The sequence below is a fragment of the Triturus cristatus genome, chromosome 4_2 (genome assembly GCF_964204655.1).
Source record: "Triturus cristatus chromosome 4_2, aTriCri1.1, whole genome shotgun sequence".
NCBI lineage: Eukaryota > Metazoa > Chordata > Amphibia > Caudata > Salamandridae > Triturus > Triturus cristatus.
In genome coordinates, this window is record NC_140586.1 from 948,960,481 (window position 1) to 948,979,880 (window position 19,400).

At 49.0% G+C, this 19,400-nt stretch overlaps 1 protein-coding gene across 1 annotated transcript in view; it reads left to right on the forward strand.

Moving 5' to 3' along the window:
* LOC146839063 (uncharacterized) overlaps positions 1–19,146 on the forward strand; it is a 100,903-nt gene extending 81,757 nt beyond the window's left edge. Inside the window, exon 4 of the mRNA XM_085600003.1 lies at positions 15,868–19,146. Coding sequence (XP_085456129.1) covers positions 17,242–19,146 — 1,905 coding nt within the window. The 5' untranslated portion in view covers positions 15,868–17,241. The remainder of the gene's footprint in view (positions 1–15,867) is intronic.
* Positions 19,147–19,400: the final 254 nt, after the last annotated feature.

Below are 19,400 nucleotides of genomic sequence, written 5' to 3' on the forward strand. Positions count from 1 at the left end.
CTCTCAGCATTTCAACTTATTCAAAAAGGATTCATACCCACCCATATTAAAGGTCATCTTCTCGACCCGGTTTTTAGTAACCTACAACAATTGGTGGTTGGTACTCCTATTCCACTTCCATGGACAGACCATTTTCTGATCCCCTTGGTGTGTGAGGGGCGTGGTCCCACCTCTTCCCCTAATAAAGTACCAGTGTTGGCAAGAAATTGGTCGAGGCTTTCACCTTGCCTCTGGACCGCTGCTCTTGAAGCTTCTAGACCTTCCAGACCAGCTAATACCGACGGCCTGGATCTGGCCATTGACAACTTTAATCATTGGATCACAAGCACATTGGATTCAATTATCCCCAAAAGACACGTCTATAGGAAATGCAAACCAAGGGAGGTGCCCTGGTTCTCCTCTAAATTAAGAGAATTAAAACAAATGTGTAGAAGGTCAGAGAGAAGAGGGAGGCAGAACTATTCCGAATCCAGGAAACTAGACTGTAGGAAATTAATTAGAATGTATAAAACTGAAATTAAAACAGCACAAGCCATTTTCTATGAGGAGAAAATTACTTCAGCCTCAAATTCTCCTAAGAAGATCTTCCAAATTGCTAAAACTTTAGTAACCCTACCTCAGAAAGCTCAAATCTTAGAGGGGGCACAAACCCGCTGTAACAATCTTGCGGAATTTTTCCATCAAAAAATCCTAAATATTTATCTATCTTTCCCAGCCTCTCATAATGACTCAAGTGCCTGTCAAATGGCAGAATCGGTCGAGGAACTTCAGTTTTCATTAGAGCGATTTCCTCTTTTAGATTTCACCTCACTTGACCTGATCATGTCCATGGTAACCTCAGACTCCCCCATTGACCCTGCTTGTCCTCAGTCACTTGCCCTGGTCACTAACACCATTCGTCCCGTCATTCTCGATCTATTAAATTTATCTATCTCTTCTGGTGTGGTCCCTCATACTTGGAAATGTGCCCGGGTGAAGGCTCTTTTAAAAAAAAACTTCTCTTGATCAGTCCAATCTAACTAATTATCGTCCCATATCTCTCCTTCCTTGGTTGAGCAAGTTGTTTGAGAAACATGTGAATACCATGTTAGTGGAGTACTTGGAGTCCAATTATCTTCTTCACTGCTCTCAAACTGGCTTTCGTTCTTGTTGGAAAGCGGACCCCGAGGAGTCGGTGAGACCACCAAGGGGGGGGGGCCCTCTCACTGCACGAAGTAGCCGAGCGCTGCCGAGAAGTCTCCTGAGAGATCCTTCTCCTATCCCGTACTAGCACAGTAACACCACCACACCGGACTCAAGGAGGTTGTCTCAAGACAAGCAATTCTTTATCATCAATAAAAGGTTACGGGTTCAATATTTACACGAAGGGATCGAGGGATCCACCAAAAGTCTCAATGTCTCTTTGGAAGGGTAGGGGTAGCGGGACAGTCTTTGGCAGGAATGTGGTACGAGGGTACCTGGGGCCCAGTTCTTATCCTCACGCTGGAGGACCTCCGATCTCGGAGGGGTCGAGCCGCGACGGCGTCAGCAGGGCTCTGGCGTACAGTTCGTGGAGAGCCGCGATTCAATCAGCAGGGCTCTCAAGATGGTCTCTGTTCAGCTCGAGCCGCGACGTCGTCAGCAGGGCTCCGAGGAAGGTTCCAGCGAGGTTGGGCCGCGACAGCAGGGCTCCGATGTTCCAGGTGGTTCAGAAAGAGTTCACAAGAGGGAGCCGCGACGCAGTCAGCAGGGCTCGTGATGGTTCCGACAAGAGTTCTTCTCCGTAGGGTCAGCCGCGATTCAATCAGCAGGGCTCTCGACTCCGGGATACAACTGCCGAGCTGTGGTGGGGTCGCCCCAGATATAGGTCTGGGGCCCTTTGATGTCCGGACCTATGCGCCCGAGGGGGCGGAGTGGCCGGGTGGAGGTGGCCAGACGCCCAGCAGGAGAGGCGCCAGGCCCATGGGAGTTGCCGGGCGATCACACCTCGAGAGGGGAGGACAGTTGGGGGTCCCATCGATACTGTCCTCCGCCGGGGGCGATGAATGGTTCCTGCGGCACCCCCTGGCTAGTTCGTGGTGCCTCGATGTCGGGCTTCGCTGGGGTCGAGGCCGGGTTGGTGCACAGGGTGACGTGGATGCCAACAAGATGGCGGAGCCACGAGGAGTATGCGACCACGTGCAGCTCCGGGTGAAGGGCCTTGGTGCAGTTCAGACGGGTGGCCCGTGAAGGCCGGGGCGGGGAACGGGCACAATCCAGGGGGTTAAGGACCACGCCACGAGGCCGGGTCCAACAGGCGTCCCCCCCCAGCCGAAGGCATGGAGAGTCACCCATCTCCTTGGGGATTCTCCTCGTCAAGGCGGAAGAAGCGGGACAGGCCGTCGGCGTTGGCGTGGTCATTGCCGGGCCGGTGTTCGACGTCAAAGTCCATCCCCTGTAGCGAGATGGACCACCGCAGCAGCTTGGGGTTCTCGCCCCGCATTTGCATTAACCATTGCAAGGGCCGGTGGTCGGTCTGGACCCGGAAGTGGGTGCCAAAGAGGTAGGGCCGGAGCTTCTTGAGGGCCCACACCACAGCGAAGGCCTCGCGCTCAATAGTGCTCCAGCGTTGCTCTCGGGGCAGTAGTCGTCGGCTGATGAAGGCCACTGGTCGGTCGAGCCCCTTTTCGTCGGCTTGGGATAGGACGGCCCCGATCCCATACTCGGAGGCGTCCGTCTGTACTACGAACTCCTTCTGATAGTCCGGGGCCTGCAGCACCGGGGCAGTACACATGGCTGTCTTTAGGGTGTCGAAGGCTGTTTGGCAGCGGGGTGTCCAGTGTACCTTCTTGGGCTGCTTTTTGGACGTTAACTCTGTGAGGGGGCCAACAATGCTCCCATAGTCCCGGATAAACCGCCGGTAGTATCCGGTGAGGCCCAGGAAGGCCCGGACAGCGGTCTGGGTAGTGGGGGGTTCCCAGGTCTGGATCGCATCTATCTTCGCTTGGAGGGGGGCCACCTGCCCGCTCCCCACTTGATGGCCCAGGTAGGTCACGGATCCGTGGCCGATTTGGCATTTGCTGGCCTTGATTGTGAGCCCGGCCTGCTGGAGGGCGGCCAGGACGGCCTCCAGGTGGAGGAGGTGCTCGGCCCAGTGGTTGCTGTACACGGCAATGTCATCTAAGTAGGCCGCGCTGAAGGCCTCAAGCCCGGCCAAAACCTTGTTCACCAGTCTTTGGAAGGTGGCCGGGGCGTTCTTCATTCCGAAGGGCATCACCCGAAAGTGGTAATGCCCATCCGGAGTCGAAAAGGCGGATCTTTCTTGGGCGCCGGGGGTGAGCTGGATTTGCCAGTACCCGGCGGTGAGGTCCAGCGTGCTCAAGTAGCGAGCGGCCCCTAGGCGGTCGATCAGTTCGTCGGCCCGGGGTATCGGGTGTGCGTCCGTCTTTGTTACTCCATTCAGTGCTCGGTAGTCCACGCAGAATCGCAACTCCGGGGGGTGACCGGGAGCTGCGGCCTTGGGCACCAGGACGACAGGGCTGGCCCACGGGCTGTCGGAAGGCTCGATGACCCCCAGGGCCAGCATCTTCGCTACTTCGGCCTGGATGCAGGCCCGCACTCGGTCAGGCACCCGGTAGGCTCTGTGTCGTATGGGAGGGTTCTCCCCGGTGTCGACGTCGTGGACGCACCAGTGGGTCACCCCCGGGGTGAGAGAGAAGAGGTCTGCGTAGTCCCGCAGTAATCGCTGGCAGTCGTTGCGCTGCTCCGGGGTCAGGGACGAGGCGAGTTGGACACCTTCGATCGATCCATCATGGATGTTGGACTGCAAGAGGTCGGGCAAGGGCTCGGAGTCGTCCTCGCTCCCCTCGTCGGTCGCCAGCAGCAGGCTCAGTTCGGTCCGGGCGAAGTGGGGTTTTAGCCTGTTCGCATGTAGGACCCGGAGGGGGTTCCGGGGGGACTCCAGATCGACCAGGTAGGTGACGGGACTTTTCTTCTCCACCACCTTGAAGGGCCCGGTCCACTTGTCCTGGAGGGCGCCGGGTTCGACCGGGGCCATGACCCATACTTTCTGACCTGGCTCGAATTCTACCGTAGAGGTGTTGCGATCGTACCACCGCTTCATGTCCTCCTGGCTGGCCTCGAGGTTGGCTTCGGCTATGGCTCGGAACTTGCGGGTCTGGTTTCGGAGGGTCAGGAGGTATCGGTAGACGTCAGGAGGGGCGCCTCGGGGCTTCATCTCCCAGCCCTCCTTGACCAGGCTGAGTGGTCCGCGGACCGGGTGCCCATACAATAGTTCAAACGGGCTGAACCCCAGGGACTTCTGCGGGACCTCCCGATAGGCAAACAGGAGGCAGGGCAGCAGGACATCCCATTTCCGCCTGAGGGGTTCTTCCAGGCCCTGGATCATCCCTTTCAATGTTCGGTTGAACCGCTCAACCAGCCCGTTCCCCTGAGGGTGATAGGGGGTCGTGAACTTGTATGTGACCCCGCATTGTTGCCACAGGGACCGCATGTACCTGGAGATAAAGTTCGTGCCACGGTCGCTCACCACTTCGCTGGGGAATCCCACTCGGGAGAAGATCCCCATCAAGGCCCGGCCTACCACAGGGGCCGTTATAGTTCTGAGCGGGACCGCCTCCGGGTACCTGGTGGCGTGGTCCACGAGGACCAGGATGAAGCGGTGGCCCAGGGCGGTTTGGGGGTCCAGGGGTCCCACAATGTCGATTCCGACTCGTTCAAACGGGGTGCTGACGGCGGGAAAGGGCTGGAGGGGGGCCTTGACCCGACCCCCCGTCTTTCCGCTGGCTTGGCAGGTCTGGCAGGACCGGCAGTGGTTGTCCACATCTCTCCGCATCCGAGGCCAGTAGAAGTGGGTCACCAGACGACTACGTCTTGTCTTGCCCCAAGTGTCCGGCGAGGGGCACATCATGGGCCAGGTTGAGAAGGAACTCCCGGAAGCGGAGGGGGACCACCAACACGCGGCCGGCCCCGAGTTCTGCCACTTTCTGTTCACTGTACAACAGGCCCTCGGCCCAGTAGATCCAGTGGGTGCCGGTCTGGTCACCGTTGGCTTGCGCGGTCGCCTGCTGTCGGACCCCTTCGAGAGAGGGACAGGACTGCTGCTCTTGCTGGAACTGCTCTCGGGTGGGGCCCCCTTCATGTTGCCATTGCGTCAGTTCTGGTAGGGCGCTCGGAGAAGCCATCTCTTCGGGGGAGGATTCGCTGGGCCCGGGGTCGGTGTCCGCCTCCTCCTCGCTGCTGGCGGGAGGGGGTGTGAGCCCCTCGGGTCGGGCCGTCCCGGAGGTCGAGGAGGAGCGGGGGGCCGGGGCGGTCATGGACCGGGTGATGGCGCAGGCCCAATCAGCCAGTCCCAACATTCGGAGGTGCTCTCGTCGTTCTACTTGAGCCCAGGGGGAACTCTCCAAGTCGTTCCCCAGGAGGCAGTCAACCGGGGCGTCGTCGCGCACCGTCACCTTCAGCAGGCCCGTCACCCCTCCCCACTCGAAGGGGACCAGGGCCATCTGGCATAGGCTTTCACTGTTGTCGGCCGTCCGCACAGGGCACAGCACATTCGGTAGAATCTGTTCAGGGGTCACCAGGTGGCAGCGGACAGCGGTGATACTGGCGCCGGTGTCGCGAAGGGCTTCGGCCCGTTGTCCGTTGACCGTGACCTGCTGCCGGTACTTCTGGGTGTTGGTTGGGATGGGGGTGCAGGGTACCATCTCTCGGCTACCCAGGCAGACCAGGGACATGGCTGCCGGCTCCCACTCAGTGTTTTCTTGGTCGAGGGCCTCTTCTTCCTCCTCTCCCCCCAAGGCGGCGGCTGTCAGCTGCCGGGGCGGGGGCCCGCCGGCCCCGTTTCTCCGGTTCAGGGGGCAGGCCGGGTCGCTGGCAAAGTGTCCGGTTTGTTGGCAGCCATAGCAGGTCACTGGTGGCCGTGGTCCGGGTCGGGCCGGGCCCACCCTTCGCGCTAGGCTCGGGGAGAGATGTGGCTGCGGTGGCCCTCGAGGGGGGCTCCTGGGGGCCCCAGCGGGAGGGTCTCGGTTCCTGTTCGGCCCTCCCCCCCCACCGCGCTGGCGTGGGGGTCCGTTGGGGTTCCTCTGGTACTCCCCCATTGAGCTCCGGGGGACCCGGGAGTTGACCCATCGATCGGCCTCGACAGCAAGTTTGCGCGGGTCGGTCATTTTGCTGTCGAGGAGGTGCTGTCTCAGTTCCACGAAGCAATTATTGGAAAGGTGTTCCCAGACGATGAGGTCGACCAGTTGTCCGTAGGTGGTTACTTTGCTGCCTTTGATCCACCCTTCTAGGGCCCGACTGAAAAAGTCCACATATTCCACCCAGGTGGTACCCGGGATTTTCTTGCAGTCTCGGAACCGCTGGCGGTACATCTCCGCTGTTAGCCCGTATCGGGTGAGCAGGGCCTCCTTCATGTGATCGTAGGAGGTCATCACCTCCTCCGGTAGCTGGAGCAGCGTGTCCCGCCCTTCACTCAGGAATCGCCCCCACAGGCCTGCGCCCCAGTCTTTTCGGGGCACCCGATGGGAGGTCATGGCCACCTCGTAGGCCTTGAACCATTGTTGGATATCGTCATTCTTGTAATACTCCTTGACGACCTCCTTCGGGATATGCACCTTGGCCTCGGGGGGGCGGTAGAGTGTCTCTAGTACTGGGGGTGTCGGTCCCTCCGTTCTTGGCCTTGATCTCGAGCTCCTTGAGACTGCGCTCGTGCTCAAGAGTTATTTTCTTTTCCTCCAACTCCCGGTGTCGTCTCTTCTCTTCTATTTCTTCTTGAAGGCGTAGCTGCTCGAGGGCCAGTTTCTTTTCTGCCAGCTGGAGTTCGCCGTCCAGCCGCAGTCGGGCGAGCTCTAGTTCGTGGCTCCGGACCTTTTCCCGCTCTCGTATTTCTTCCTCGGAGAGGCCGGTTTCTAGGCTCTTTCTTCCTCCGGTTGCCGGGGTCAGTGCGGTTGCTGTGGTCTCCGTCAGGGGCAAGGGCCCTTCTTCCTGGGAGGGGCCTGCCCCAGCCTCCAACCATGCCCTCAGAGCTTTCTGCATCTCTTCCTTGGTACCGAGGCTGGTGGTTGCAATGCTTTTGTCTCTGCAGAACTGTTTTAATTCTTTGTGCGTATATTCCTCCAGCCGTTCGGGCTGGAACTCCATTGTCGCGTTGTTTTCCTGGTTGCTCATGATGCTATTTGTTTGGATGGGTAGCTAGTGGGTACTGGCTGGTACGTACTGCGTTCGGCTCGGATCCCGTCGCTGGCCACCAAATGTTGGAAGGCGGACCCCGAGGAGTCGGTGAGACCACCAAGGGGGGGGGGCCCTCTCACTGCACGAAGTAGCCGAGCGCTGCCGAGAAGTCTCCTGAGAGATCCTTCTCCTATCCCGTACTAGCACAGTAACACCACCACACCGGACTCAAGGAGGTTGTCTCAAGACAAGCAATTCTTTATCATCAATAAAAGGTTACGAGTTCAATATTTACACGAAGGGATCGAGGGATCCACCAAAAGTCTCAATGTCTCTTTGGAAGGGTAGGGGTAGCGGGACAGTCTTTGGCAGGAATGTGGTACGAGGGTACCTGGGGCCCAGTTCTTATCCTCACGCTGGAGGACCTCCGATCTCGGAGGGGTCGAGCCGCGACGGCGTCAGCAGGGCTCTGGCGTACAGTTCGTGGAGAGCCGCGATTCAATCAGCAGGGCTCTCAAGATGGTCTCTGTTCAGCTCGAGCCGCGACGTCGTCAGCAGGGCTCCGAGGAAGGTTCCAGCGAGGTTGGGCCGCGACAGCAGGGCTCCGATGTTCCAGGTGGTTCAGAAAGAGTTCACAAGAGGGAGCCGCGACGCAGTCAGCAGGGCTCGTGATGGTTCCGACAAGAGTTCTTCTCCGTAGGGTCAGCCGCGATTCAATCAGCAGGGCTCTCGACTCCGGGATACAACTGCCGAGCTGTGGTGGGGTCGCCCCAGATATAGGTCTGGGGCCCTTTGATGTCCGGACCTATGCGCCCGAGGGGGCGGAGTGGCCGGGTGGAGGTGGCCAGACGCCCAGCAGGAGAGGCGCCAGGCCCATGGGAGTTGCCGGGCGATCACACCTCGAGAGGGGAGGACAGTTGGGGGTCCCATCGATACTGTCCTCCGCCGGGGGCGATGAATGGTTCCTGCGGCACCCCCTGGCTAGTTCGTGGTGCCTCGATGTCGGGCTTCGCTGGGGTCGAGGCCGGGTTGGTGCACGGGGTGACGTGGATGCCAACAAGATGGCGGAGCCACGAGGAGTATGCGACCACGTGCAGCTCCGGGTGAAGGGCCTTGGTGCAGTTCAGACGGGTGGCCCGTGAAGGCCGGGGCGGGGAACGGGCACAATCCAGGGGGTTAAGGACCACGCCACGAGGCCGGGTCCAACAGTTCTCAGTTGGGGACGGAGACTGCCCTTTTAGCTGTAACTGAGGAGGCGAGGAAGATTGTAGATCAGGGCGGCACGGCGGCAATCATCCTTCTTGACCTTAGTGCCGCATTCAACATTGTCAATCATAACATTATGAAGTGCCGCCTTAAAAACCTTGGTGTTTCCGGCACGGCCTTAGCTTGGTTTCGATCCTTTCTTACTGATCGTTTTTTCCAGGTGTTTGAAGGAGATGTGGTGTCCAACCAGCTGCTGTTAAGCTGTGCGGTACCTCAGGGCTCGTCCCTGAGCCCCACGTTGTTTAATGTTTATATGAGCCGCCTGGCTGAGATTGTCCATCCTTTCGGCATAAAAATTGTCACCTATGCAGATGACACTCGGCTCGTGGTGGCACTAAACCACCCCGAGAGGTCATCTGGATCCCTGGGTCTATGCCTAGAGGCAGTTGCTGGATGGATGGAACTTTCTTATCGTAAGCTCAATGGGGATAAGACCGAGCTCATGTTTCTCGGCAACTCCCTCTCCATCAACCCTGTTTCTTTTTGGCCGGACTGTCTTGGTCCCGCCCCAGATCCTAAACCCCAGATTAAGATCAAAGTTACTGGTGCCTGCCAAGCAGGGGAGTCACTCCTTGACTCCAAGGGAGATTCTTCAGTCTTCCAGAGATAGTGGAACGTCGAAGGGCCAGGATTCTTCTTTGTAGAGCGTCGTCCAGGGTTAATCTGAATTGCATTGGCAATGCTTGCTATCTTTTAGTGAAGATAGGGGAGGGACTAGCTCTATGACCACTCCTCTAGGAGGGTCAGGGTAGTGGGTGGTTACACCCACTTCCCTTTGTCCAGTTTAGCTCCAGAGCAGGGGCAGGTAGCCCCTGAACCGGTTTGAGCTGGCATATGCACAGAGGAGCCTACTGCTCCCCCAGTGCAGGACTTCAAAGCACTCTAAGAGTGCACCCACTCAGCTCCAATACACTAAATCCTGTCTGGGAGGTGGTGACACCTCCCGGTGACAGGATGCCTTTTGTTGGGCTCCCTCCACTGCGAGTTTCGGTCAGCAGCAGGAGGGCAGCCCAGTGTCTGTGCTGGTGGCATCCATTTTGTGATGCCAGGGCTCTAGGAGATTTCTACCGTTTAGTACAGTGGGTACATGTCATCCCCTCTAGAAGGGTGGGATCATACTCCCACACCAGTTACTGGTGTGGAGGTAGGATTCCAAGTTGTTTGACACCAAACACGACATGTTTTGATGCAGTCATTCCAAAGTTAGCATTTACCGCGAGGTTATAATGCACTTAAGAGTACATGGTTTAACCGCATCCACAAACAGCAGCAGAGAATAGACTGCCAGCCGCAGAGGGGTCCTGCTCATGCAGAAGTACCCCCTCACATAGTAAACCAAACCCCCTGCCCTCAGGATTGATAGGGCCTGCAATAGGGGTGACTGATAAGGTTTATATGTGTGTGTATGGTGAGATATAGGAACCTATACCTCAGTGAGGAGTGCTAACACTACCTCACACAGGCTGCAGTAGCAGACCTGTGGTTTCAGATTGAGAATGCTTCCCAGGGGTGGCATAATACATGCTGCAGCCCCTGGTAGGCCTGTGAAGTACCAATGCCCTAGGTATCTAAGGTACCATATACTAGGGGCTCATAAGGTACCACAGTATCCAATCACTAGTGCATCTAATATGCACACCAATCATTTAAGGGGGTAAGCAGATAGGCTGGGGTCCTGGATAGCAGGATCCCAACCAGACTAGTCAAAAACCATTCAAACACCAGGGAAAAAGTGGGGGCAACCATATAGTCGGATTCCACCTACCTACACTGTTCTTTATTGGAGAGCATGATTAAATACTGGTGTTAGATAGCTCGACCAATAAGATGCTTCCTCCTTACACAACACAGCGGGAATCCCATTTTGGCCTGGGGCACCATTGGATCTCTGATTCTTTATTAATTCACATACTTGGTTTTCTGTTCTCTATTGAGTTATTATTCTTTTCTCCTCCTATTCCGTGTATAGCCCAATCAGTAGAATTCACAGCCATGTTAGGAGTAGGATTCAAATGTATATCTATGAACGATACCTATTCATAATCAGTTACTGTTGATGAAGTAGATTTATCTACTCAGTTTGTTTACTAGAATCCAGAAGCCTCTTGAATTACTCCTTTTGCAACCATATAGAGCTTTTGCCCACAACAATTGCTTTTCTTGCATTTTGTCCTTCCAGACCATTTTCATTACTTCTGTATTTATCTTTTTAAGTTTTACCAATCTCAGGATTCTGTTACGTTCTTTTTTTAAAATTAATGGCTTTCAAATTAGATTTTCACCAATGAACATGCTGGTTTTTTCCTCCACTGACCTTTATTAGCATATTTTTGAGATTGACTGGTAAATAATTCCTACATGAAGAGAGACCATTTTTCGACAGCATTTGATTAATCTTATTCGAAGTGAAAATCAACAATTGCCTGCGCAGTGTTTGTAATAGAATCTTTGGTGTTATCTGACCAATAAAGTTTCTTATAATTTATCGTCGTTATTTCTCCCGGAAGTGTACTATAGTTTTCAAATCTTAAGCCATTTAGGTTTAACTCAATTATTTGTTGATCGTGGTCGTTTATATCTGTTCCCTCTATCTGATAAGACAACATTTTATGAAATAGATTCAACAATGCTATGGTATAATCTATTCTAGACCTATGATCCCCTACTTGAAAAGTCCATGCTGGTGGCGAATCTTGAGGAAATTGCCCATTTAGCACTCCTAGGCTATGGTTTCTAATTCTTTTACAGGAGTCTTGCTGATTTTTTTTCATTCTTTTGTTCCCTCATACCCATTGTTGATGAAAAACTTGGAATTGACCATAAGTAATTTTGCTGTTGTATTTCAACATCTCTATCGTAAGACCATAGCATATTCATGTTATAATAACCGGTAATAATAATCTCAGGTTGGGTGTCATTGTCCAGTTGCTGCAATATCATAATTATCAAATTGGTCTCCATTGTTCTTCGTGATTTAATAGCGGGGTGAATATATACGTTGATTACTACAAGAGATTTAATTATATTTTGGTCCTTGTATCGTATTTTAACAATTAGATAATCCTTTTGACTTTGGGCGTCCATTTCACTTTCCATTTTTAGCTCTGTTGATATAAAAATAGCCAAACCCCCACAAGGTCTGCCATAGTTACTTGTTCTCTTAGCTAATGAGTAATAGCCCTTATACCCTTCCAATCTAAAAGGAACTAAAGCCCAAGTCTCTTGTAAACAAATGATTTGAAAACAGCACAAAGTAGCTAGTTGGTTATTCTGAATCTTTGCTTGAACCCCATTTATATTCCACGGACATAATCTGACCCTTTCATTCATAATTGTTGGCCCCCTTAAAGGAACTTCAGATTGTAGATGTCAATCCTGCCTGACATTATGGAGGGCTGCTGTTAGCCAACCTAATTTGACAGTATCAAATAATAGCTCTCCTTTTTATTTCCTCTAATGATTTTAAAAGATGCCCGTTGGTCATACCTATGGGGTTTTGTAATATTGAGTATTTCTTATTATTCTCGGTTCTCATTTAGTTATGATTTTGTAATTTTGATTAAACAAAAGGGCTAGGATAGGAAGGTTGCAGGGGAGTTGTTATTTTTATTCCCCAGTCCTGAAAGAAATTATGTTCTTGCATAATAAGGCTGGCAGCAGTAGATGATGTCCAAGTTACTAATGTCGATTCTCGATTATTATTCTTGATTGTGAGGAATTCAATTGATTCTCTGTGGTATATTTAATTTTCTTTAATGAGGGTACTGCATTACACAATTTTAATATGTTCCCACGATTCAAGATATCATTATTACCCCTAGATTTATATTCCGGCGTAAAAATTACCTGCAGCACTCATTTTGATCTGGGTTATTTTATTTAATTTGTTGCAGGCTATTTTCACCTTGAGCATGCTCAATTAACCTTCCATTATGATTACTAACAGTTTGAGACCATGATTGTCGATGTTTATGTAACTGCTTCGTTTCGGTTCCCAGATCTTGTGGTAATTTAATATCCTTCCAGGTTTTTAACAAATCTCTATTCGTTTCATCCCCTCTGATACTCTCACTCTTTGCTCTATTTGTTTCCAATTGTGATGGCCTATTTTCCAACTGTTTATTACTTTCCTCCACTTGCAGCATTTCTAAGGACTGAATTTTCCCATTCTCTATCATTTTTATACTATCAGCTTGCTTGTTTAAGCATTTATTTTTCATAAGTGCTTGTACCTCCGATAAATCCTTATTAAATAGAGGGTAAAAGGGTTTTATTGGAGACATTTATTTACCCTCACCTTCACAATATGATATTTGGTCATGGTTGTTTCCAGTGTTCAATCTCACTATATCTGATGCATTTGTATTTGTTATACTTTTAGAAGCTTCATTTCTTGCTTTCCGTTGTTTTTTCCTCTGTCTTTTTGATAGATGAACTTCCGGAGCTGCGTCTGTCATTGTTGACTGTGTCGAGCATAGGTTTATCACTTCTTGATCTTTTGTTTTATCATCTATATTTTCTTTAACAACAACAGTATTGTCTTTACGTTTTATTGTATCTTTAGAGGGGCAGTCGGTCTTGATGGGTTGAATTCCCACATTAGGAAAATTCCCTTTTACATCGTCAATTATTGTTTTTGAAATATCCGGAATGTTAGCCAGTTTGTTCATTAGTGGGGCACAACTACACTCTGCATACGTAGATATTGGCTGAGATTGTGCCCTTACTATTAGATTATTTAGTGTTGTTATCTTCTGCTCAATTCCAGCAACAGAGGATGCCATAGTGCTAAAGAGATCTATTTGGACCTCCATTTTGTTGGACTGATATGTTAAAGCTTCCAGAGTTAATTGCGAGTATTTGAAGAATAAATCCCAACTTGCTCCCGCGTTCCCACTTCCTGGTACCTGAGTACCTGGGCTATGGTGTTGCCCATTTATGAATGATAGGTCCTTATACTCCTCTTTTTGTGGTCCTTGAAAATCATGTGCCTCGTCACAAGAATTAATGAAATGTGGACTACTATTCAAAACGTCTTTTTGATACAGAGTACTCTAACGCTGCCGAGTTTCTGGGTTGCTGTTGTATTCGTCCTTATTAATTTGAGATCCGTTATTTTGATTACATTTCTGCTAGTCCAGTTTTTGAACGGAATCCGTTTTCAGTGGGTATTGACTTCCCTTATAATTTTCACCCCACCATTTAGTTCATTTGGAGCTTCTTGCTCTGGTTGATTTATTTGGCCCAAATTAGATGGTTCCCCTATACCGTTAGCTTTTCTGAGTTTTACTTGCACTTCTATTGGCATTGGCTGCCTAGTTGGTAGTAATTGCGGAGTATCTCCCATTGTTAGATTTGTGCATTTTAGGTCCTCTTGTTGTGAACAACCAGTAAGTGGAATAGTTAACATCTCTAGGTCCGTTATTTGACCCCAATGGTTGACTTGGTCCTTAGTTGAATTTGACATTCGTTCGACTTCTGCTTCAGACTCCGGGTGGCCTGGTTCACTTACTCCTTGCTTAGGGAATATAATATTTGTTCTACTCAGTGGTTTAATTGGAGATCACATGGGTTAGTTAGCAATGTTAGCATAGCACCAGTTAGATCTTTCATAAAATCAAACTTTGACAGCAACTTTCCCAGTTTCCCAAATGTATGGACCTTAGATGCTTTAAAGGACTGTATCTCAGCTCCCTGTTTTATTTTAAACGTATCTCATATTAGTGTTTGTTGTATTTTGCTTTTCCTTTTGATAGGAGGGAAAGGTGGCCGCTCCTTTCCTGACCTCATAATACACCCTCTAAGGTGAAGAAGTCTTGCTTCTTTCAGAGAATCTAACGGGCCAGTGACAAGACCAACGGGTGCTTTGATAGGACAAAAACACCTCCAAGGAAAATCACCCCCAAAGCACACCTCAGTACAGAATCTGCCGGTACTGCTGGTTACTAATTAAATTAATTAATTAATTGATTAATATCCGGGGTCCGTGAAGGGCTGTAGTCTAGGCATGCAGAGTAATTATGGGGTCGAGGGGTGATTCAACAGGGTCAAAGTCTATTGTCACTTTCCCCTTTGCATAATTTATCAGATTTTTTATGACAGACTTATTACAGACTCCAATGGCTCAGCGACTTACTGGCCGATCAACCTTAACTACTCGCCACACCCAACACACCTCTTGCCACTTGTCACTCACCACTCATTGTTCATTGCTTGTTCATTGCTATTCATCACTGTCAAGAGTACAAGGGAGAATGCTGGCAATCCTTCAGGAGCAAGAGCGGGATCCAGAGCCAGTCACACTACAGACGGCAGATGTAGGCACTTCCCTCCACTCCTTGGCTCAGCTCTGCTCAGTATATACGTAAAACCAGGCAGCAGGCCAAGGCCCCACTGTGCCCCTCTGTGCCTCTGTGCCCTGCAGCAGCTGCTGCACCAGCAGCACCGCAGGCCAAGGCTCCTTTGACCCCTGCAGCGGCCGTCGCACCAGCAGCGCCTTAGCACCGCGGTGCCGGCAGCGGCCGTTCCTGCCCCCACAGCAGACCTGTAGAACTTAAAGCGCCTGTATAACAGGACGCGGCTGAAGCGGGAGAAACCTTCGGGAGCGGGGAACCGGTCGCAAAATAAACGTGGGCAATCGTCCCAGGCTCCGCTCCGCTTGCTCGTCAACTCCTCCTCGGCTCTACTCGATATGTTCTGCACTCAACGCTGAATCACAAGCGGACGTCAACTGTGAACACCAACAGAGGGAAGAATTGTGTGTTTCCCCCAGTTAGTAAAAAAACAGCATAAATCTTGGCTGCTTCTGCTGCACCTAGAGTCTTATGCGTCTTCTCAGTCTAATTTTTCTGTCTGGAAAAAAATTGTGTCCTGATTTTCTGCACCCAGTAAATCCAGGTGCAGAAAAACCTAACAACTGATAATCAGGTGGAATAAAATGAACACAGTACGCCTTAATTTCATTGCCCTTGATTCATACTCTGGACCATAGTTGAGGGATTGGTCTAGGCGTAGTCCTCACAGCACACAATAGATTTGCTTGAGGCAGAGGCCAAAACTCAAAAGTCAGGATACCAGATACAAGTAGGTTGTAACTCAGGGCAGGGGAAAACGCCTGTGGAGGGGTCATTCCCGTCCCAGAAATCTACATTACAAATTAATTAATAGTATATATTTTTTTAATATCTGTTTGGTGCCAGTCAATATGACTTTAATTTCTGCCTTTGGGATTCTATGTTACAACTCCATAGGGTACAGGTATCCTTTGTGAGCTTAATAAAATGTTGAAAATTCTATAAATCCTCCCTCCTACATCCAAGTACTCTCATGCTACCATTCTACACTCTGCTCTGTCTGAAATATAGCTCAACATTTTTAAAATTCTGCATTGATTAGGCTTGTAAATTATATTTTGGGAAATTTACATGTATTAACTATTTAATTTTAATACTATAGGTGATTGAAATTACGGACGAAGAAAGCAAGATTTAGCACTAGGCAACTGAATGTCAGTGCTATAAGAAGGATTATTTTGAAAAACTGAAGGACATCCAGCATTCTACGTTTAAACAATTTCCAAAAATCTAGGTGTGGCGAGGAAAGTACTATACCTCTAAGTGAAGTCTCTAATTTTGCATTTCATTAACCCAGAGCAAAGCCATATCTGCGCACACAGCATCAGAAATAATGTAGAAAGACCACTTCAGCATCCTCATCTGGAATATTATCAGAAAGACAAATTGCCTCAGCATGACAGAATAACGTTCATCTAAAGCATCATGTAATTCCAGAGAGGAAGCACACACTGCATAAAAGAAAGTTATAAGAAAAGGTTTCTTCTGCAGACCATCAAAGAAAAGATGCTGAAAGATGACTCCGAAGCTGACACGTTAACAACCAAAAGATTGCAAAATCACCTTTGTTCAACAACCGTTTTTAACCAGTTACGCAAGTTTGATACTATCTGCCTCTGGATAGAGCACCACGACCCACTCTGCTCACTCTTGCGAAAACCTTAAAAATTCACCACTTTATTGTGTTCATGACCATCTCAGATTGTTTCCTTTTTATTGTGTACTGTTCTGTAATTCTATGTAAATCGCCTCAACATTATCTGTTGTGCAGGAGTGATATGTAAAACTGTTAAATATAAAAATGGATTAAATGAGCACCGTTGCGCTATAACTAATGTAAATAAATTCTCGTCTTCAGAACTACAAACCTTAACCTTACACCAAACATAAAAAGGGTAAAAGGAACTGATGTTCTGTGACTAATGACCCACAATAGTACTGTGCACGTTCTAATGCCCTCAGTTACTGCCATTACGTGAGTGCAAAAAGGTACTTATCAGTTTAATCATTAAATATCAGACTAACATCTTATTACTGCATTGCTAAGAACCTATACAAATAGATTTGAGAAAAACTTCAGTCACAAAATAAGTTGCTGCCGGAGAGGCTATTACCTAAAGACTATTATCTGGTTGAAAAAATTCAACAGATGTTACAGGGCTGCTTCCAGACATATTTTGCTCAATTCAAGTGTTAGGAAGATTACACACAATTTCTTTTAGAGATAAATGTTGAACATTATCTAAACAAGGCCGACTCTAAAATCAGGTTCACTCTTACCGTGGCATATAAGCAAGAGAAAACTAAACGTAGAGAGATTAACTCTAGGAATACACCTTATAAAAACACGGACTGTGAGAACAAATTCAGTGTTCAAACCCGCCTCAATCAGGGCAAAATAACCGAAGTTGGGGAAAAAGGTTACCTGTGCCAAAAAAGATACAGCCATAAATCTTATCTCACAGAATTTGACAGAATGCACACTGGGGAAAACCACTCTCAGTGCTTTGTATGCCATAAAAGTTTCAGCCGTAAATCTTATCTCACTGAGCATATGAGAATCCACACTGGGGAAAAACCTTATGAGTGCTCTGAATGCCAGAAAAGGTTTAGTATCAAACCAAGTCTATATCGACATGCATTAACCCACTCTGTGGAAAAACCTTACCAGTGCGCTGAATGCCAAAAAAGTTTCAACCGTAAATCTTATTTCACTGAACATATGAGAGTCCACTCTGGGGAAAACCCTTATCAGTGCTCTGAATGCCAGGAAAGGTTTTGTAACAAACAAAGTCTTTCTCGACATGTAATAACCCACTCTGGCGAAAAACCTTACCAGTGCTCTGAATGCCAGAAATGTTTCAGTGACCAAAGCGCACTCACTCGTCATACAAGAAGAACCCACACTGGGGAAAAACCTTATCAGTGCACGGATTGCCAGAAATGTTTCATTGACAAAAACAGTCTCACTCGGCATAGAAGAACCCACACTGGGGATAAACCTTTTCAGTGCTCTGAATGCCAGAAATGTTTCAGTTGCAAAAGCAAACTCACTGAACATACAAGAATCCACTCTGGAGAAAACCCTTATCAGTGCTCTGAATGCCCAAAACATTTCAAACGTAAATCACTTCTAACTGCACATGTGAGATTACACACTGGGGAAAAACCTTATCAGTGCTCTGAATGCCAGGAAAGGTTTTGTAACAAACAAAGTCTTTCTCGACATGCAATAACCCATTCTATGGAACAACCTTATCAGTGCTCTGAATGCCAGAAAGGTTTTAGTATAAAAAGTAGTCTCACACGTCATACAAAGATCCACGCTGGGGAAAAACGTTATCAGTGCACTGAATGCCACAAATGTTTCAGTGAAAAAAGCTGTCTCACTCGGCATACAAGAACCCACACTGGGGAAAAACCTTATCAGTGCTCTGAATGCCAGAAATGTTTCACACAAAAAAGCCGTCTCACGCTGCATATAAAAACCCACACTGGGGAAAATCCTTATCAGTGCTCTGAATGCCAGAAATATTTCCGAGACAAAAGAAGTCTTTCTCAACATACAATAACCCACACTGGGGAAAAACCTTATCAGTGCTCTGAATGCCCAAAAGATTTCAAACTTAAATCACTTCTAACTGATCATCTGAGATTCCACACTGGGGAAAAACCTTATCAGTGCTCTGAATGCCAGAAATGTTTCAGTGACAAAAGAAGACTCACTAAACATACAAGGACCCACACTGGGGTAAAACGTTATCAGTGCTCTGAATGCGACAAATGTTTCAGTGATAAAAGCTATCTCACTCATCATATACGAACCCACACTGGGGAAAAACCTTATCAGTGCTCTGAATGCCACAAATGTTTCAGTGAAAAAAACAGTCTCATTCTGCATATAAGAACCCACACTGGGGAAAAACCTTATCAGTGCTCTGAATGCCAGATATGTTTCAGCGAAAAAAGACGTCTCATTCAGCATATAAGAACCCACACCGGGGAAAAACCTTATCAGTGCTCTGAATGCCACAAATGTTTCATTGAAAAAAACAGTCTCACTCATCATATAAGAACCCACACTGGGGAAAAACCTTATCAGTGCTCTGAATGCCAGAAATGTTTCAGTGAAAAAAGGACTCTCACTCTGCATATAAGAATCCACACTGGGGAGAAACCTTATCAGTGCTCCGAATGCCCAAAATGTTTCAGCCAAAAATCTCATCTCACTCAACATGTGAGATACCACACTGGAGAAAAATGTTATCAGTGCTCTAAATGTCAGAAAATATTCAGTGATAGAGATGGTTACAAGCGCCATAAGAAAACACACCATCAAAATAATTCAGTGCTCCGAATACCAGAAAAGCATAAATTTTAAACTCAATCTCACTCTACATGAGCAGACGCACACAGGGGAAAAACATTACCAATGCTGTGAATGCCAGAAATTCCTATTTGATAGGCACAGCCTCACTAATCATAAGCGACTCCATACTGATGAAAAATCTTATGAGTGCTCTGAATGCCAGAAAAGCTGCAGAGAAAAACGCTATCGCACCATGATAAACTCCACGCTGGAGAAAATCCTTATGCCATAAAAGCTTGAATCTGAAAGACAGTGTTATGCTTCAT